This window comes from Podarcis vaucheri (genome assembly GCF_965113315.1).
Source record: "Podarcis vaucheri genome assembly, chromosome: 7".
NCBI classification, from domain to species: domain Eukaryota; kingdom Metazoa; phylum Chordata; class Lepidosauria; order Squamata; family Lacertidae; genus Podarcis; species Podarcis vaucheri.
Genome location: NC_138765.1, coordinates 3,523,869 through 3,545,276, shown reverse-complemented (window position 1 = coordinate 3,545,276; position 21,408 = coordinate 3,523,869). Strand labels below are relative to the sequence as shown.

General features: G+C 48.5%; 1 protein-coding gene across 1 annotated transcript; it reads right to left on the bottom strand.

The window, feature by feature from the left end:
• Positions 1 to 1,841: 1,841 nt before the first annotated feature.
• On the bottom strand, positions 1,842 to 21,403 carry PAF1 (PAF1 homolog, Paf1/RNA polymerase II complex component). The gene is made up of 14 exons (XM_082231162.1): positions 21,281 to 21,403; positions 20,294 to 20,323; positions 20,114 to 20,206; positions 18,499 to 18,620; positions 17,393 to 17,459; positions 16,209 to 16,310; positions 15,869 to 15,974; positions 15,103 to 15,171; positions 12,130 to 12,233; positions 11,282 to 11,398; positions 8,565 to 8,693; positions 6,981 to 7,086; positions 4,020 to 4,107; positions 1,842 to 2,685 (listed from the first exon to the last, which is right to left on the bottom strand). Exons 1-14 carry the CDS (start codon positions 21,328 to 21,330, stop codon positions 2,237 to 2,239), a joined length of 1,632 nt encoding a protein of 543 aa, XP_082087288.1. The 5' UTR covers positions 21,331 to 21,403; the 3' UTR covers positions 1,842 to 2,236.
• Positions 21,404 to 21,408: the final 5 nt, after the last annotated feature.

The following is a 21,408-nucleotide window of genomic DNA, read 5'->3' as shown; positions in this document are numbered from 1 at the left end:
TCGCCAGCCCGGACTCCTGGGTCCTTCTGGGCTGCCTGGGCGGGGCGAGGGCTCTCTCCAAGGCGCGTGCCCGTCCGAGGGGGTGGGGAGACCCGATCCCCAGTTTGCTCCCCACCCACCCCCTTTTTAAATTCCTTCATTCCTAACGCGCGCCACCTTTTCTTCCCATCAAGCGCAAAAGGCCGGCGCGCCATGGCCTTGGGGTTCTTTGCGATGGCAGAGCGGGGCAGAGACTCAAAGAGGATGGGAGAGGGTAAAACTGGAAATGAGACCACGCCCATGCGGGATTTATTTTTTACTTTTATTTCATAGAATTCAAAAGCCCTCAAAGCGGTTTACAAAGAAGACGGACAAAATCGTCAGGGGGGAAAATTGAGAGAGATGCCTTGAACTCCAGCGTCACTCCACTTCGGGGGACGTTAGGACTCCTTCCATGCAGACGGAAGGTGTAAATAGGTGAATCAACCAAATTTCTTAAAAGCTAGGACTGCCTCCGCAGTCAAAGGAACACAGCCATATTTACTTGAACCTGGATAGATACAAAACACCATCTGGTTCTCCTAGCCCCTTTCCGAAAGTCTTCCCCAAAATGCTAGATTCTGAATATTCTTCAGCTGTTCCCAAAACATCTCCAGCCATTTGCAAAATATGCAATACGCGCCTTGCAGGGTGGAGAAATTAGTTGCATTACACTGCTTCCTCCTGTTCAGATTGTGCTCTCCTAAAAAAAACAACCCCTAGATCAGTGTTCCTCAAACTTTTCCCCCCTTTGGGCCAAACTTTCAAAATAAAAATTTGCACCAGATTTTTTTAAATGGAAAATAAATACATTGTAAAACTCATCTAGGGTTGTTCTCAGTATCACTTCCTGCACTTGTTTTCATTTTGAAAAGGTACCTATTCATATTCTGCAAAGGGAAACTTTTTTTTTATACTATATAACATGGAAATGTCTAAATGTTTCCTTGATTATCCTTGAATCTTCCTGCCCCACCCTTTGAGAACCCGTGTCCTAGATCATTTCCACAAGTGCTGCTACCAAGACACTTGCTAGCCTGACTCTTCCGGCCCAAACGCAGAACTTCACACCAATTTCTGCTGAAGCCACGAGTTTTGTTCTGGGTTCTCCAATCCTGCCCAAAGCATCTCGAATGCTGTTGCCGAGTCTTACCAGCTCTCCCTCTCCGATCGGTGCCATCGGGCAAGCTTGACAATCACCCCCTCCCCTCCTTCATCCAAGTTTACAAAGCCCTGAACAACCTGGCTCCAGGGTGCCTCAGGGATCGCCTGAACCCTTATAGATCCCATCTCAATCACCGAGATCCACAGGAGTGTTGTTTGCATTCCCCAAGTTCGCGAGAGTCACTTGACAACAAGAAACACTTTGGTGCTGTGGGTCCAGTCCTGTGGAACTCTCTGCCCCTGGATATTCAGCAGGTGCCTTCTGTGCCAACAGTTAAAACACCTGCTAAATTCCTTTCTATTCCTATGAAAGCAATTCAGGTGAACATCCTTCCACGAAGGTTTTCTGATGGTCTGCACTTAACTTTTTATTACTTTAGAGCAGGCACCCCCAACCTTCGGCCCTCCAGATGTTTTGGGACTACAATTCCCATCATCCCTGACCACTGGTCCTGTTAGCTAGGGATCATGGGAGTTTTAGTCCCAAAAAGTCTGGAGGGCCGCAGTTTGGGGATGCCTGCTTTAGAGGATGGTTTCATTGCTGTATCCCGATTTGATGAATTTTTACGAAAGAACGGTAGGCAAACATTTTCCAAAATAAATAAGTGCACTTGCCCCAACAGTGTTGCAAGTGGCCTTGATTAACCAGAGAGTGGAGATTCAAGAAGCAAAAAACTTTATTTTGGGCTGGGTGAGAGAGAGAGCTGCCGTGTGGCGCATTATGTACAGCGGGAAAGCGTGGAGAACAACACAAGGGGAGCTGAAGAACCAAAGGCGTGTGAGTCTGTGTCCCACCGCACACCCCAAACGCCAGTCGTTTCTGCAGAAGGTTCGCGGCAAAGAGTTCGCTGGCGGAGGCGGAAGATCGGCAGAAACGGGTGGCGGGGAGGCAGCGCTCCGATCCGCCTCGTTCGCCGGGAGGAAAGAAAATTCCCAGAATCCTCTGGGCTTAACTGGGACAAAGCAGCCAGCCAGCCAGCCAAGGTAACTACCATCCGTTCCCAGGTGTGCTCCCCGCAGAAGAGGGGTGTAGCCGACTTCCGAAAGGGCCTGCTCAGTCGCTGTCGCTGCCCTCTTCGCTGGACTCGGACGGGGCCTCGCTGGCGCTGGCCTCCCCTTCCTCCTCCTCCTCCTCCTCGTGGTTGGAGCGGTCCTCGCTGCCGCTGTGGAGGGGGCTCTGGCTGCTGGCGCGGCGCTGCTGGCGCCGGCCACCCCCTTCCTCGTCCTCCTCCTCGTCGTCGTCCTCCTCGCTGCCGCTCTCGCCTTCGTCGCGCTGGCCCCCCTCCTGCTCCGAGTCCTCCTCCTCGTCGTCGTCGCTGCCGAAGATCTCCTCCTTGTCTCGGGCCGCCCGCTCGTCCTCCTCGCTCTCCTCGGCCGGAGCCCCCTCGCCTTCGCTGGCCTCCCGCTCGCTCTCGCTGGCCGAGCGCCCTTCCTCCTCCTCCTCGCCCTCCTCCGCCTCGCTGGCCTCCTTCTCGCTCTCGCTGCCTTTCTCCGGCTCCTCGTCTAGGGCGAGCGGGAGAGAGAGGTGAGCACATGGAGGGCAGGGGAAAAACGGGGGAAAGCTTGGCTTTTCAGGGGGACCGATTGCGTTTCTTTTGAAGGGGCTCAAGGTGGCGGTACATGACTCTCCCCCCTCATTTAATCCCACAACAACCACCCTTTGAGGTAGGGTAAGGGCTGAGAGAAGCAGTGGCTATTCCCTCCCCCCCGTGGGGGCCACAGGTAAGCTTCACGGCCAACAGGGAGGATTTGAACCCTGCTCTCTCCTCGCCCAATGCTCTAGCTCAGCCTTTCTCAGCCTGTGGGTCCCCAGATGTTGTTGAACTACAACTCCCATCAGCCCTAGCTAGCAAGGCCAGAGCTCAGGGATGATAGGAGTTGTAGTCCAACAACATCTGGGGACCCTAAAGCGGGAGGACGGGCCAGGAACAGCCATTTATTATTTTTTTAATAGTTTTTTATTAAGTTGTACAGTTTTATATTCAACGCAATCCTTTTTATCACAAAAAGTATATATAAATCCCTATCCCCTTCACCCATGGCTTCCCTCAACTTCCTCTTCTGATTCCTTATTTACTTCTCCTGCCTGTTTTATTCTACCTTAATTTTATAATCTCTTAATTTGATATTGTTACAATCTTATCGCTTTTGTACCATACTTTTCCATATTACACCTTGCCCTTTATTGTTTCCCCATTATTACATCTTGACTTTCAGGCTCGTTTTCTTAATTGTTAAGTGTTTACTCAAACCCTCCTAGTGAGTCCACTTCTTCACAATATTTCTGTAAACACAACATACAGCAGATGCTTGGGTTGCGAACGTGATCCGTGCAGGACGCACGTCCTCAACCTGCAGCGGCGCGCCTGCGCACGCGCGTTGTGATTTGGCGCCTCTGCACATGTACAAAGTGCAATTTGGTGCTTCTGCGCATGCGCAAAGTGCAATTTAGTGCTTCTGCCCATGCGAGACCGCAAAAACCCGGAAGTAAACGGTTCCGGTACTTCCGGGTTTTGGCGGTCCGTAACCCCAAAAAACACACACCCTGAAGCATCTGTAACTGAAGGTATGACTGTATACGGTTCCCATCCCTTTAAATGAAGAGGGTATCAATGGAAGGCAGGACCTCTCCCTTTAAGAAACAGGGATGCCGCTGCGCCAGCCAATGAGGCAACAGCGATGGAGCTGCTTTGGAGTGTTCCGCCAGGGGCCAAAACAGGGGGTGTCCTTTAAAGCAGAGGCTGCAAATTCCGCAATGTGGCCGCCTGGCCACACAGGGATCTTCAGCAGCGAGCACAGGGGGCACCAGGGAGAGATTTTGCCAAGCCGGCACCTACCTGAGCCTTGGGCCTCTTTGCCCAGGTCCATCTCCTCCTCCTCCTCCTCTTCCGGCTCGTGGTTCTCCAGCTGGGCTTTGCGGGCTTCCTGCAGGGAACAGAGCTGCGAGTTAGGGGGCATTTGGGGAAGGAGAAATCGCCTCCCGCTGACTTCCAGCAACTCCACTGGCCTTCCTGCCAGGGCTGGAGTCAGAGGCAGGTCAGAACAAAGAGGCAGGGCCTTCCACCTAAGTCTTCTCCTCTCCCAAGCAGTTTCAAGTTGCACCTGCACACCTCTGGCTTCTGTTCTGCCCTCATTATCTTGCATGTTCTTGGAGATCAGAGGAAAGAGGAACTTGCTGCAACAGGAGAGGGAGATACCCTGGATAATTCAGCATTTTTGACCCCCTTCCTCTGCTTCAGCCTCAGAGTCTGAGCTGCTCCCTGTCACAGGTTCCTCCTGCTCACTAAACCCTGTTGTCCCGTCTGTATCCAGCATCCCCTTCCAATCTCCCTCTGACCGCTCCGTCAACCCCTGGGGTTCAGAGCCTTCCTCCTCTGGGACCTCCCTGGTGCCTCCCACCACTCCTTGTCATCCAGTCAGTCTCCACCCCCATCGTTCTGCCCAGACACTGAGGTCCAGCGCCGAGAGCCTTCTGGCGGTTCCCTCCCTGCAAGAAGTGAGGTTACAGGGAACCAAGCAGAGGGCCTTCTCGGTGGTGGCACCCGCCTGTGGAACGCCCTCCCACCAGATGTCAAAGAGAAAAATAAGTACCAAACTTTTAGAAGACATCTGAAGGCAGCCCTCTTTAGGAAGTTTTTAATGTTTGATTCTATTTTTAATATTCTGTTGGGAGCCGCCCAGAGTGGCTGGGGAAACCCAGCCAGATGAGCGGGGTATAAATAATGAATTATTGTTATATTACTATTATGACACTTCCCCAGGTTCTGGGTTCACTTAGCCCAGGGGTCAGCAATCCAAGGCCCATGGGGGTCGTTTAACTGGCCCACGAGCCGCCCCGAAACCAAGCCACCCACTTGGCGAGTCCCTGCGCACTGCGCCAAACCGGCACAACATGGCGCAGGGACTTGTGTCAGCAGAAATTGCGTCTGCGCACATACCGGAAATTGCATCTGTGCAGACGAAGACGCCGTAAATCGCATCTGCGCAGACACAGATGCCAGAAATCGCGCCTGCTCATGCGCACGTGCAATCTGTCTCACAGAGGGATCTCCACTGGAGTGAACCGGCCCAGGCGATTTAAACCTTGGCAACCCCTGACTTAGCCTAACCCGGCCTAGACCAGCCGAAGGGTCGAGCACTCTGCCCCCTCAACAGCGGCTGATGGGATCCCCCTGAGAACCTATCTAGCAGGCACGGTGGGAAAAGCCCTGTTCTCTCCTGACTCCCGTCCCCCCAAGGTATAGACTGCTTTGGAACATGGAGGCTCTACAGAACTGCCATGGCCAAAAGGGCTCTTGGAACTTAGGAACCCCAAAGGTACCAGTGAGCAGAGGCAGCTTCCTTCCCAGGGGGCAGACTTTTGTCATCTGTTTCCTACCCCAAGTCCTCCTTTCCAGAGAATTTCGACCGGAAGAGAAGGCCTGGCCTTCAGAGATTGAGGTGCACCAGGCCCCAGGACCGAACTAGATTTCCGTATCCCTAGTGGTGGCCGATATAGTTAAAGCTATGGTTAAAGCTATGTAGAGTTCAAGCCGTGGTTTTCCCAGTAGTGATGTATGGAAGTGAGAGCTGGACCATAAAGAAGGCTCATCGCCGAAGAATGGATGCTTTTGAATTCTGGTGCTGGAGGAGACTCCTGAGAGTCCCATGGACTGCAAGAAGATCCAACCTCTCCATTCTGAAGGAAATCAGCCCTGAGTGCTCACTGGAAGGACAGATCCTGAAGCTGAGGCTCCAAGACTTTGGCCACCTCATAAGAAGAAAAGACTCCCTGGAAAAGACCCTGATGCTGGGAAAGATGGAGGGCACAAGGAGAAGGGGATGACAGAGGACGAGATGGTGGGACAGTGTTTTCGAAGCTGCCAGCATGAGTTTGACCAAACTGCGGGAGGCAGTGGAAGACAGGAGGGCCTGGCGTGCTCTGGTCCAGGGGGTCATGAAGACTCGGACACGACTAAACGACTACACAACAACAAGTGGTGGCCGATAGCCAGTGGTTTGCCTCTCCTCTCTCTAGGAATTGGTTCTAATTCCGTCAATGATCCTCGCTTCCATTAAGCATCCGGCCAGCTCCAATGGCCAGAGCGGGGCAGTGAGATGGGGTAGAAACTCGAAGGAACATTTTATCATACATGGTGGGAATGTAAGAAAGTAAAAAACTTTTGGGAAATGATATATAACGAGTTGAAAAAGATTTTGGAATATACATTTCTAAAAAATCCAGAAGCATTTCTACTTGGCGTTATAGGTAAGGATATGAATAGACAGGATGTAAAATTGTTTTTATATGCAACAAGAGTATTGTTAGCCCAGAAATGGAAGCAAGAAGAAATTCCGACAAAAAAAGAATGGCAGACAAAATTAACGGGCTAAGCAGAATTGGATAAAATGACAGGAGGGATTCGAAACCTGTGGGACCAGAGATTTGCAGAAGATTGGAAGAAATATACAAATTATTTGAAGAGCAACTGTAACCCAACAAATTACGCTAGCAGGACTACAAGAAGCTTTGTAAGGGGAAATATACGAAGTGTTACAAAGAAGAGAAAGAAGAGAGATATTAGATATGAGACTTAAATGTAATAGTGAAAATAAGAAATGTAAATTAAATGAATAGATTGGAAAATTTTCAGATGCGACTGAAGGGAAAAAAATGTAAAAGTACGTGCAATTATTGTTGAAAATGATATGTTGAAAAGCTAATAAAAAAATTATTGAAAAAATAAGAAAAGAGAGATGGGGTTGAAGCTCAGAGCCAGGATTCCTGGGTCCCCTGGGTTCCTCCACGCCAGCCTTACCTGTGCCTCCAGCTCCTTCTCGTTCATATCTCGGTGCTTCACCACCAGAACGGCGTTGGTTCCCGACTGCACCCCGGCCTTGGCTCGCCGCTTGCTCAGACGCACTCTGCGACGGGGAGGGAGAGGTTAAGGAGGGAGCAGGGGCCGGACTCTGTGCATACACACATGCCCTGGCGACAGGATACAGCCCTCGGGTGCCGGTGGCATGTTGCACAAAATTGGCGGTGGCGAGGGGCTGGTTGCATGCCAGGACCGCCTGCGCCGCTTAGCGGGGTCACAGTGGTGGCCAGCAGAGGGAACACAATGGGGTATCTCTGGGGAGGCCCTTATTTCATAAATTCAAAGTATTGGAAGGGACCCCCAAAGGTCATCCAGCCCACCCCCTGCCACGCAGGACTTGCAGCTCGGATGCAACATGTGCCAGGGGGAAAGGACTAAGAAGAAGAGGCTGCTAGATCAGACCCAGCTAGTCTCACAGTAGCCAAATTCCCAGGAGTCTAGATAGACTGCCTCTGGACCCGGAGGTTCCATGAAATCCTAACGTGCCCATGATGGGAAACCCGTCAGCAGGATTTGAGTACAGGAGCAACTCTCCCCTCCTGCCGTTTCCACAAACTGGCGTTCAGAAGCATTTATCTGACCAGGGTGGCAGAGGCCCTATACAGCCCAGGACCCTCGTACCTACAGGACCGCCTCTCCTGGTATGTCCCACGGAGGACCTTACGGTCTTCAAACAAAAACATCTTGGAGGTCCCGGGCCACAGGGAGGTTAGACTGGCCTCAACCAGAGCCAGGGCCTTTTCAGTACTTGCCCCGACTTGGTGGAACGCTCTGTCACAAGAGACTAGGGCCCTGCGGGACTTGACATCTTTCCGCAGGGCCTGCAAGGCGGAGCTGTTCCACCAGGCCTTTGGTCAGGGCACAGCCTGACCCCCTCCTTTGGTAATTCTTCACATAACTCTAGCCCAATGGTTGCCATTAATTTGACTCTGAATTGATTTTAAAACGAATTGATTTTAGACTGTTGTGTTACTTTTACTGTTGTTAGCCACTCTGAGCCCGGTTTCGGCTGGGGAGGGCAGGATATAAATAAAATTATTATTATTATTATTATTATTATTATTATTATTATTATTATTATTATTATTACAGCTATCATGGCAAGTAGCCACTGATATCTTTCTCTTCCTTCATAATTTGTTTTTGTTTTGCTTTTGTCTTTGTTTTCGTTATGTATTTTGTGCTTCTGTCTTGCATTTTTACACCGCAAACTTTCATCTTCAGGTGAAAGGCAGTATACAAAGGGAGCAAACAAGACAAAAAATACATAAATAAAAGTGACTAATCCTCTTTTAAAGCCGTCTTCGTTGGTGGCCATCCCCGTCTCCTGTGGCAGGGAGTTCCACAGGTTAACCATGTGCTCAGTGGAGAAAGGAAAAAGGCTGGATGGATCCAGCCAGCCCTGACGCCACCACCAACAGCGTGCTCCCAACTGCCTCAGACCCTTTTACCTGGAGGCCCCCCTGGCCACCAGAACACTCCCCCCCCAAAAAAAACCGGCTTCACTTTCTCCCTCCACCTCACCTGGTCTCCAGTTCGTTGTAATAGACCCCGTCGCCCTCCCGGAAGATGAAGAAGTAGTTTTCTTCGTAGCCCTTGCTGGCTTTGTTCTTGACGTTCCAGTTGTATTCCCGGGCGATCTTGTACTCATACCTGGAGGAAAGGGAAAGAAAAGGGTGAGGGCTTTGCAGCACCCCCATATTCATTCCGAGGTGTTCTCCTGTCCCCCTCCAATAATCCCATCGGCTGAGAGGGCAAACGGTTCTACCCAGGGCTCCTTCAAAATATAAGCACAGAACTGTCATCTGGTCCAATGCAGGAATCACAGCTGAATCCCCGAAGCATGGCCATCCAACCTCTGTTTAAAAACCGCCAAGGAAGAGCTGTTCTTCTGTTGAACAGCCCTTGCTGTCAGAAGCTCCTCCCCAAGGTGGGTGGTGTATCGCTTTTAGTGTTCTTTGATTCCTTCAGGCAGCAATCCTTGGATGTCAAAGTGATGGTGACACAAATTTACAGTGGTGCCTCGCAAGACGAAAAGAATCCGTTCTGTGATTCTCTTCCTCTAGCGGTTTTTTCGTCTTGCGAAGCAAGCCCATTGAAGGATTAGCGGATTAGCGCTATTAGCGGCTTATCTGCTGATCGGATCAGCTGATAAGCGGCTTAGAAAAGGGGGGGGGGGAGGAAAAAACCCCAGCAGGAACTCGCAAGACATTGTCGTCTTGCGAAGCAAGCCCATAGGAAATTCGTTTTGCGAAGCACCTCCAAAACGGAAAACTCTTTCGTCTAGCGAGTTTTCCGTCTTGCGAGGCATTCGTCTTGCGGGGCACCACTGTACATAGAAAAAGAGAATGATGAAATTGGCACGGTTGCTTCTTCTAAGGGTCGGGTGCAATTGCTATCTGCACCATCAAAGAGTTTTGCTGAAAGGTCTTGCCCCAAGGAGGACAGCTGACGTACCGTATTTTTCGCTCTATAGGACGCACCGGCCCATAGGAGGGGGAGAACAGAGGGGAAAATTTTTTTTCTTGTTCTCCCCCTCTAAAACAAGGTGCGTTCAAGGTGCATTCACCCAAAGCCTCCGGAAATTCCCACTGCACTCTGGAGGCTTCAGGCGGCTACCATCCCCAAGCTAGAACAGCAAGACCGTCTTCGGGGGCAGCCTTTGTAGCCCCTGCAGGGCAGCGGGGTGAAGCCATCCGCAAGCTAGAACAGCGAGACGGAGTGCTCCGCAGCGCTCCGTCTCCCTGTTCTGGCTTTGGGCTTAGCCGCACAGCCTGCATTCGCTCTATAGGATGCACACACATTTCCCCTTAATTTTTGGAGGGGGGAAAGTGCGTCCTATAGAGCGAAAAATACGGTAAATCCAGCAGCATCCCAGTCTGTCAGGAAGGTTCTAGGAAATTTGAATGGGCCTTTAACAACAACAAAGAGCAACTTCCCAAAGGGAAAAAAGTCGTCTACGAAAAAGGCTACTGAAACTGCAAACTCCTGAAGGCTATCCAGAAATGGAGAACCTCTTTTCCTATGATCCTTTAGACTTTTGAGAGTTTTGAAGTTCCCCAAGATCACAGGCTGAGCCACACGCCCCTGACTTGAGTTCCTCTGATGGTATTTGAAAATGCCTCTGACAGATTTGCAAGCACAATCTCTGTACCTGCAAAAGAGCCTTCCATTTCATGGAGCTATGATACCCTGCAGTCCACTCTAGACTTCCTGGCCACTTTGGATGAAATAATAACTGATCTTCCCTCTCCCTTATAATATGTAAACAGGCGACTATATGGAAATGGCGGAAATGACTGGCAGAATTCGAGATCAGGGAGAAGAGCTCGTGGAGGAAGATTGGAGGAAATTTAAAATTTATTTACAGAAACATTGTAAAATTTTTGAATGCTGATGACGTTGAAATGAACTGATGGGGTTCTAGCACCAAGGTAAAATGTAAGATGGAATTGATAATAGATAAGTTAAACTGGATATGAATTTGCTGAACTAAATTTTAAGAAAAGGGATACAAAAAAGGGAGGCGTGAGGAAGTCAGGAAAATAAGTTAACTAAAGAGAAATTTAAAAAGAGGGAGTTTTGTTTTCTTTTTTATATGCTTCCCCCCTTTTTTCCTGTCTTTTTTGTGTCTAATGTTTGTATTTTTGTATTTTGTAACTTTGTATTTTTCTGTTTTTGTATTCTTTTGAATCTCCTTATTGATAAAATCTAATAAAATATTATATATATATATATATATATATATATATATATATATATATGCTTTCGTAGATTTTCACGGGTACAGGAATGCAGGTTTTGGTGTCTTCGGGTGTCTTCCCGTGTAAGAGTTGGGGTGTCTGGGCGACGTTTCGACGAGGTCTCACTCATATATATATGTATGTAAACAGGCTTATCTCTTTTTAAGCTGAATTTTGAGCAAGCTGTGTTAATTTTCATAATAAAGGACTTGGATTAAAATCGCAAAAAAAAAAAGAAATAAAGTCCTCCCCAAATGTTTATTCGGGATTTCCTTTCTTAAACTTGAAGCCACTGGGTTTGAGCCCTGCCCTTCGGAGCAGGAGAAAACAAGTCCCCGCATGCAGAAAGGTAGTGTGTCAGGGAGACGGCTTGGGCAGGAAACATGCCTGACGTGTTGGTTTTCCAAGTGCGGGGATTTTTTAAAATAAAAGGTCTCCCCGTAAAGTTTTGCTTTCTTAACCAGACAACCCGCGCGCCCTCCCGGTTGGCACACATACACATCCTCAGGAGCGTAGTCCATCTCTTCGTCCTGGTCCCGTTTGCGTTTGCGCATCGTGTCGTCCACAGGGAGGAAGTAGGCCACAAACTGGTTCCCTTCTTCGTCCATCATGCCCCTGGAATTTGGGGGGGGGGGGGGAGAGAGAAAGAGAGAGAGAGAGAGAGGAAGGTTATCTCTTGCATGGAATCCAGTAGCAAACCAGTTTGTCATGGAGAGACTGCAGTTTGGTGCATAGCTGTCAACTTACAGATTTGAAAATAAGGGACCAGCAGCCTCGAAAATAAGGGATCAGCAGCCAAAATAAGGGATTTCCCAAGGGGCACAGGTATGTTCGACTTCTGAGCCCCTCCGAGCCAAAGGCAGAAAGCCCAGCCAGCAGCCAAACGAAGCCTCAAGCGGTGGTTCCCACAGCGCAGCAACCCGGCAAAGGGGATGCAGCAAGGAAAACCACCGTCACCTCTCCGCTGGGAAGTGCTGAGCAAAGGCGAGTCCCCAGGCAACGCGGCCGATTTGATCAGCACAAGGCATGCAAGCTCCACCCCCCAGTCGTTCTCAGACTCCTTATTGGGTGAGCAACGCAGCCAAGCAACACAGTTGGAGCCTCCCTCCTCCCTGGCTGGCAGGGAGGGAGGGAGAGGAGCTGCTTCCTTTGAAACCCGGGAAATTTAAGGGACATCATCAATAAGGGAAAGCAGCTGGACGCAGCACTGGGATAAGGGAGTGTCCCACCAAATAAGGGACGGTTGACAGCTATGGTTTGGTGGCAGGACACCTGCCCAGCACAGCTTCTCCAAGTGAGGCTTGGAAGAATTCCTGTCTCCCACGAAGAGAGCTGCATTTCCTTACCTGATCATGGCCTGGGACATCATCTCGAGGGCGGCTGACCCACTGGTGTCCTTGGGTGCTGGGTCAGAGTCGAAGATGACCTGGGCGCAGGGGTTGATCCACATCTGGCGGAGGGCGGAAGAAGAACGGCTTACGGCACGGCAAGAACCCCCCAGAAGTGGCACAAGGCTGGCAGCGCCTGCTTAGAGTGGCCTCATCCCCACCCCTCCAGGACACAGCTGTCAACGTTTCCCAATTTTTAAGGGACATTCCCCTATTCCGAATAGGATTCCTCGCAAGAAAAGGGAAAAGATGAGAGCTATGCTCCAGGATTTGCCCCAAACGGGCTTGACTGTGCAGTCCGAGGAGAAGAAATGAGGGGCTTCTGCGTGCAAAAGCAGGGAGTGGGTGCGAGAACCAGGGCGAAGAGGTTCTGCGACTACTACTCCACCCCCCGAGTCTTACTCTCCTCTTAGGCAGAGAGGCCCGGATTAAGACCTTTAGAGGATCTAAGCACTTACAAATATTTTGGTGCCCCCATATATATCTGATCCAAAATATACACAATTATAAAGCACGAGATAAAATGTTGTTTTTCGAAACGAGACGAAACCTACAGTAACATGGAAAATAATGTTTCGTTTTTGTATACAGTTGTACCTTGGTTGCCGGATGCCTTGGAACTCATACATTTCAGCTTCCGAATGATCGAAAACCAGAAGTGAGCATTCCGGTTTTCGAATGATTTTTGGAAGCCGAACGTCCAGCACGGCTTCTGATTGGCTGCAGGAAGCCTCGTCTTGGTTTTCGAATAGTTCCGGAAGTCGAACAAGACTCCCGGGACGCATTCTGTCCGAGAACCAAGGCACATGTGTACTTCCGCTTTATTTGTATTCGAAAAGTTTTCTCCTACTTTTCCAACTGCACAAGTCTTTGATCAGATCCTCAAAACCATCTACTTCTATACTTAAAGGAGATAAGCATTCCGTCTGCCTTGTTGCATTGTTGTTCTGTTGGGTTTTTTTAATATACCGTATTTTTCGCCCTATAGGACGCACTTTTTCCCCTCCAAAAATGAAGGGGAAATCTGGGTGCGTCCTATGGGGCAAATGCAGGCTTTTGCTGAAGCTTGGAGAGCGAGAGGGATCGGTGCGCACCGACCCCTCTCGCTCTCCAGGCTTTGGGTACGCATCCGCAGCCTAGGCAACCCTGCGGGAGGTCCTGCAGAGATGTCTAGGCTGCGGATAGCAGCCTGCCGCCCAGCGGGCGGGGTGCCCTGAAGCAGAGCGCCCCCCGCGCCAGGCAGACATCCGCAGCGTGGGGAGCCCTGCAGGAGTTCCCCGCAAGGCTCCCCACGCTGCGGATAGCAGCCTGCCGCCCGGCGGGCGGGGTGCCCTGAAGCAGAGCGCCCATTGCGCCGGGCAGACATCGGCCATCCCCACAAGCTCGGGGGACAGCAGAGAGGCGAAGCGCCGCCATCCCGCTGTTCCTCGACCTGGTTTGGTTTCCCTGACCTGCTTTTGGGGGGGAAATAAAGGGAAAAAAAATTCCTTTATTCCCCCACCCCCCAAAAAAACTAGGCGCGTCCTATGGGACGGAGCGTCCTATGGGACGAATAATACGGTACTTCGGCTGAGAAAAGGAACGCCAAGCTGAGCAATTTGTGACCACTAAATGTTAAAAATCCGGCCATGGGAAATTTCTGTGGCTTCCCCCCTTCCCTTGATGCCCAAAGCAAGCGCTTGTTTCGCTCAGCGGTTCATCCATCTTTGCCAAGAGCCCACCATCTCTCTAATCTCGCTCTCCCTGCCTACGGACCCTTCGCAAATGAACAGGAAAGGAATTTTCGCAGTCGAAAAACCATAGGAACCGAGCAGGTGGACAGAGGCCTAGTGGCGAGAGCAGGGCTGCTGTATACAAAGCCCCAAACGTCTTAGATCCAACTGCCCCCATACATAGAGTTAGGGGTCAAGAGTAAGGGGTATATGCACATATGTGGTGGGAGTGTATTTGTGTAAAGGAATATTGGCAAAAGATTATAAATGTTATTTCTGATGTATTTCAAGTTAAGACAGAAGTCAATAGAGAAATGCTTATCTCAGGAATAGTAAAATAGAAAGAAAAGAGCAAGATTGGTATAAAATTATGATCTTAGCTGGTATGCTTATTATTGCATCAGGATGGAAAGAAAAGGATAAGTGGACAATGGAAAAATGGAATGACTATGTTTTTGAACATATACAATCTGATGTATTTGAAGAAGTAATGAGGGAAGAAACAAGGAATAACAAAGGTCAAAAGATTTTCAATAAATGGGCAAGTTATAGGAATTGGATAGCACGGGGGGAGCCAACCCAATCATCCAAATTAGAATGATTAATCTGTGCACATGGTTAAAGATTTGAAGAGAGAACAAGTTTTTGGGGGGAGGGGAAAAGGGGAGGGAGGAAGGGAGGGAAAAAAAATTAGGATAAATGAATAGGGACAAAAGAATACAGTGGTGCCTCGCAAGACGAAAAGAATCCGTTCTGTGATTCTCTTCGTCTAGCGGTTTTTTCGTCTTGCGAAGCAAGCCCATTGACGGATTAGAGGATTAGCGCTATTAGCGGCTTTTAGCGGCTTATCTGCTGATCGGATCAGCTGATAAGCGGCTTAGAAAAAGGGGGGGAGGGAAAAAACCCAGCAGGAACTCGCAAGACATTGTCGTCTTGCGAAGCAAGCCCATAGGAAATTCGTTTTGCGAAGCACCTCCGAAACAGAAAACTCTTTCGTCTAGCGAGTTTTCCGTCTTGCAAGGCATTCGTCTTGCGGGGCACCACTGTATACTGTTATGCATAACTAATAGGAGGATGATTTTGACGTATCTTATAGTTAGAATTTCGACTGAATGGTTTTTTTGTAAGTTATTTGATGTCCCGGGAGGAAAGAGTGATTATAAAGAAGAAGAATCAAAATAAAATAAAGTAATCCAACTGCCCCTTCCCTCAATCTCACCTTGAAGTCAGGGAAGACGGGCATGACCTCCACCGGCGTGACCCGAGGTTTGCTGTAGTGCTGAGCGATCTGGAGGCAGAATTTGGGAGTGAGAAATGTGGGTGAGCCGAGGCAAGAACACCAATAAGCTTCTTAGAACTGCGTCCCCAAATCCCCGAAAAGCATCGTCCTCCCAAAGGGAGACAGGAAATAGATTTCTGCTGCCGCCCACCCTTGCATTTCCTGGCCAGGTGGACAGCTTCAAGCTCTGAGTATTGTGTTTTAATTAAAGGGACGCGGGTGGCGCTGTGGGTTAAACCACAGAGCCTAGGACTTGCTGATCAGAAGGTCGGCAGTTCGAATCCCCGTGACGGGGTGAGCTCCCATTGCTTGGTCCCTGCTCCTGCCAACCTAGCAGTTCGAAAGCACGTCAAAAGTGCAAGTAGATAAATAGGTACCACTCCGGCAGGAAGGTAAACGGTGTTTCTGTGCGCTGCTCTGGTTCGCCAGAAGCGGCTTAGTCATGAGGGCCACATGACCCGGAAGCTGTATGCCAGCTCCCTTGGCCAATAAAGCGAGATGAGTGCCGCAGCCCCAGAGTCGGCTACGACTGGACCTAATGGTCAGGCGTCCCTTTACCTTTACCTATTGTGTTTTAACGCTTAACCTGCCCTGTAACCTCAGGGTGAATCCATCAATCATCATCACCATCCCGTTTACAAAAGTGCAACAGTGAGAGGACAGCGGTTTCATTTCCCAAAAAAAGGTACCACCCCGGACAGCTCACCGACTTCTGAGCATCCTCAAAGGTCTTCTCGATGGCCGCAATCTGGCTATCTCTGTCCTTGTAGATCTCTTCCTCTGTGAACTGTTGCTTGACAGACACACCAATCCTGATTGAGAACCAGGAAAGAAGCATGGATCAGAAAGGAGTCGTTTACCCAGGTAAAGGAAGACCACAGTGGTCCTCTGGAGGAACTTTGGGAAACTGGCTGAAACAGATCTTTCTGGAGGCTTTGAAGGCGTGGTCCAGAAACGCAAAGATTCACCACGTTCATCACTGTATTGTTGGGTTCTTTTTATGCTGAAACAGCAGCTTTTAAAAAACACGTTTAATTTCTACTCACTTAACCTCCGGCTTCTCATTGGAGACACCGTAGCGGTTGAACTCTGTGGAGATGTATTCAGTCTTCCTCATCCATGGCACCACTTTGGCATGCTGCTGGGATCTGCAAAGAAAGAGAGAGAGATTTTTATTTTTTTTAGGAAGAGTCCACGTGGGTCTCTTGTCTCCCTCCAGAGGCATTTCTGAGTACTGCAAGCCTCCCATTTCCTACAACCATGTTCCTAGCCCTCAAGATGATCTGCAACACCTGTGAGAAAGACCTAGGAAGGAAAAGCTGCTGGGTTATCCTTGGCCACTCCTAGTGGCAACAGAAACGTACAAGTTGCTTCATTTCAATCACTGAGCTACTTCATAGGACTTCTTCAGTACTGACCCCGACTTGGTGGAATGCTCTGTCCCAAGAGACTAGGGCCCTGCGGGACTTGACATATTGCAAGATGGAGCTGTTCCGCCTGGCCTTTGGTTTGGACTCAGTCTGGCCCTTATGTTTCCCTCCCCTTATGGTTTTGATCTATGGGCTGTTATTAAAGTGAGTCTGCATTTTAAATTGTATTTTTAACCTGTATTTTTTTTAAAAAAAACAAACCCATTATGTTATCATTGTGATTTTACTGGTGTTAGCCGCCCTGAGCCTGGCTCTGGCCGGGGAGGGCGGAGTATAAATGAAATTTATTAATTATTATTATTATTGGCAGTGAAGAGCCCTCCTGCTGCACAACGGGTCAGTGCAACTGGCTGTTAACCAGAAGGTCGGTGATTCAAGCCCACCCAGGGTTGCCTGCGGCCAGAATTCCTGCATTGCAGGGGGTTGAGCTAGATGACCCCCAGGGGTCCCTTCCAACTGTAGAATTCTATGATTCTAAGAGTATTTTTCCCACCTAACATATACCGTATTTTTCGATCCCTAGGACACACTTTTTTCTTCCTAAAAAGTGAGGGGAAATGTCTGTGCGTCTTATAGGGTGAATGTGTGGTCCCTGGAGCCAAATTGCCCAGGGGAGAAAAGCAGATCATGCTTTTTTTTTTGAAAGAGGGAAGTGGGTGTTGAAACAAAGCCGCTGATGGGCAAGCGATCGGAAGCGAGATAAGGGACACAACGGAGAGCAGAAAAGGGTTTTCTCGCAGGCGTCTGCAGTCGGAGGAGTGCTTTGGGGTTTAGAATCCCGGCCTAGGTGAAATCATTACCTCTTGGAACTGGTTGGCGCTTGGATCTCTTCCTCCAGCAACTTCTCGTCGGCGGGATCTAGAAGAACTGCAAGAAGCCAAAGAAGGTTAGAGACCGAAGGCTGTTACACCTTATTTACACACCTAGCCTGGTCTAGCTATTTAAGCCAAATCCCCAGCAACCGTCTCTGGCCAGACTTCCTGGAGTTTTGATTGTCTTCAGCACATCCATGACAGCCTGATACACAGTCACATTAAGATGAACCAATTGTAGACAATTAAAGTGGGCTTTTTTTGCCATGGACATCAACCCAGGCCTTGTGGGGAATTCCTTGCAGACAACTGCAGTGACTGGAGACAATAAGCTCACGTAATGACCACAGGAGAAATGACCGCTGGGAGAAGCAAAGAGAAAAAACTCCTTGGTGCATCTGCAGCAGCACAACTGGATGCCTTTGTCAGCCCCAGCTGCAAGAAAACATGTCTCTCCCATATCGGTCTCTGCAGCCAATGTAGGTGCTGTAGGTAACACTTGAACCGTTTGACTTCACTCCTCTGTTGCCTCCCGAAACAGACGGATGCCAACCATGTTTAAAAATTGGCATCCTAATACACAACATATTTGCGTGTGACATCAAGCAGGTTGCGCAATGGGAATCCAAAATGTATCAGTCAGATCTCCACAATCGGAACCCACAACTGCTGTGCACGGTTATTAAAAAGGTAAAGGACCCCTGGATGGTTAAGTCCAGTCAAAGGCGACTATTGGGTTGCGGTGATCGTCTCACTTTCAGAGGGAGCCGGCGTTTGTCCGCAGACAGCTTTCCGGGTCATGTGGCCAGCATGACTAAACCGCTTCTGGCGCAACTGTTACGGAAACCAAAGCGCATGGAAATGCCGTTTATCTTCCCGCCAGAGCGGTACCTATTTATCTACTTGCACTGGTGAGCTTTCAAACTGCTAGGTTGGCAAGAGCAGGGACCGAGCAACGGGAGCTCACCCCGTCGCGGGGATTCGAACCGCCGACCTTCTGATCAGCAACCCCAAGAGGCTGTGTGGTTTAGACTACAGTGCCACCCAGGTCCCGCACGGTTATTAAGATTTCCCGGTCCCGCAACTCCTCTCACCGTTGGGGTCGATGCGGTATGTATCGGGGTTGATTAGATCTATGGTGACCCCCAGGTCGGGCTCAGTCAGGAGGTCATGTTTGTGCTGCTTCTCGAGAGAGGTGGCTTTGTACTGTACAAACCTGGAAGGTGGCAGAAGCAAGAGGCAGGTCAAGCAGCGGAAAATGCATAAGCAGAATTTCAAAGGACGAAAATTATTTCAAAATTTACAAGGACAAGCATTTTCCAATTTTGCATGGGTATGTCATAAAAAAATGCCTGCACTGTTCTCCTACTAAAGGGCAGTTCTAATTATGAGTTTTAATCCGCAAAAATGTGCTTCTGAACACTAATTTACAATACGATAATCTTTATTGTCGTAGTCCCATACAGAACAACGAAACTGAAAAAATCTACATCAGACATTCAGAAACCAAAAATGCCTGCTATCCCAGCCTGGTTAACCCCCCAAAACTCTGATACCCCATAATTAAATACAATATACTCCCATAGAGACTACCTTACACTGCATTTAAAACCAAAATCGCATTTGTTTTTTTTTGTTTTTATAATAATATTTATTAGTTTTCAATAAACATAACAAGCAAAAAAGAATATACAACAACACAACAACATAACAACAACAGTATAGAAATAAAAAAGAAAAAAGAATAACAGACCTACCTAAACAGAAAGAAAGAAAAAATCAATTAATTAAATAAAATCCATTTTCATAAACAGTTTAGTTGACTTCCTCTAATCTCCTCCATCTGAATTGCCTCTTAAATTGAATGTAGCAGTTTCCAATATCATTATTTCATAAAACTATATTACAGTTATATTCCACTTACTTTACCTTTCTTATAGTGCATTTTCTTAATTATACATATAAATCTAATTCTGTCCTAGGCCTAGTTGGTTCTTTCAAGTGGTTACATATCTTTAATGTTAGAATATTTATTCAAATAGTCTTTAAATTTCTTCCAATCTTTTTGGTGATCCTCTTCTTTCACATTCGGGTAGAAACTGTTTCTCAGGTGGCTAGTCCTAGTCTTTATAACCCTGTACCTTCTTCCAGAAGGCAGAAGCTGAAAGAGATTAGTGGGGGCATTCTCCTTTCTCTCTGGCACAGGAGAGAATATGAACCGGCAATATGTGGTTTCCACAAAAATAATCAGTCTTTAAATCTGCAACCCAATTGACTGGAGACACCTTTCGAAAATGCTGAATGGATCTTGCCTTTCCATAAATGATGCCTAAAGCAGCTATCAGTAAACTAACAGAAAAAAGAATAAAAGATGGCAATATAAAAATGTGAGCAGATAAAACAGCGCCAACTTAAAAGAGATTTTGTAAAATAAAAAAACTATTTTAGCAACTAATGACTCCCCATTCACTGTGTAACTTTCCACATAAGCATTGCACATCTTCTATGACCTATTTTTATATGCAAATTTAAGAGATCATAACCATTCGACGCTTTGCAGCCTGATAACCTGCAGATATAACTCCAGAATTAACTCGCCATGTGCTGCAGAAAAGTCAGTCTGGTCTGTTTAAGAACCCGGAGGATCTACTGTGGACGTGCTAATGTGCAGAAAATGGCAGCCCCGCATCTGAGCCTCTCATTGCTCACCTGTTCTGGTCAAATGGGTATGTGATGAACTTGGGGTCAAAGGGGATATCGGGGAGACTGTTGCAATACTTGACGCGACACACCACCCCCGACCTGCAAAGGGAAAGGAGAGAAAGGGAGGTGAGACCACTTGCCACGCTCCAAGCAAGAGGTGAGGGATGGCAAGGGAGTGATCTTTACCTCTCAGGAAGCGTCCGGTGGGAGTTGGGCCTGAGGAAAAAGAGACAGCGAGATGGGGTTACTGATACTTTAGCACAGAGATGCTGGCGCATAAGAAATGAGACTTGGTGGAACAGTTCCCCCCCTCCCCCCGGAGCAGGAGAAAGCAAGTTTGCACCACCTTCCAGGTGTCGGCCCTGAAGATACAGGTGAAACTCGAAAAATTGGAATATTGTGGAAAAGTTCATTTATTTCAGTAATTCAACTTAAAAGGTGAAACTGATATATGAGATGGACTCATGACATGCAAAGCGAGGTACGCCAAGCTTTTATTTGTTATAATTGTGATGATTAAGGCATTGATGAAATCAATGAACTTTTCCACAATATTCTAATTTTTTCGAGCATTTGAAGATGGCCTTAATATCTCCCCTCGGCCTCCTCTTTTCTAAGCTAAACCTCCTTCGACCACTCCTCATCAAGCTTGGTTTCCGGACCCTTGATCGTCTTGGTCGCCCTCCTCTGCCCACCTTCCAGCTTGTCCATATTATGAGTGGCATTGTTCCTTACCTGTCTCTCACCCCTAGGTCCCAAGGTGGTTTTCAGCATCAAAACACAGCATTAAAAGCAGTTTTTAAGACGAGTTAAAACAATAAGTACTATTACTTTCTGTTTAGTGATTTATTCCTCACTTTATTTCTCAGTTTTTAACGGAAGCGACTCAAAGTGGCTGGGGAAATTCAGCCAGATGGGCGGGGTATAAATAATAAATTATTATTATTATTATTATTATTATTATTATTAAGGGACTTAAGAACTGTGAGCAACAAGGCGCCTGGCAGAGGGACCTAGGGGTCCGGGCTCAGCCCCTCCCCCTCTGAGGACCCTTTGGGGGGAACTGCTTGGGGGGCGGGGGGGAGAAGGAGCAGGAGACCCCTCCCCACTTCCCCCTCCCCTCTTCCACAGGGGACCCAGGCGTCCGGGAGAGGGGAGTGACGTCACCCCTACCTGTGCCCGGGCTCTTCCCGCTGCGCCTGAGTCTGGATAGTTGGCGCCATCGCGAACCCCCCTCAGGAGCAACAGGCGACGCCAGTCAACGGGGGGCGGGGCTTAATAACCCCCTCCCTTTTCCGCCG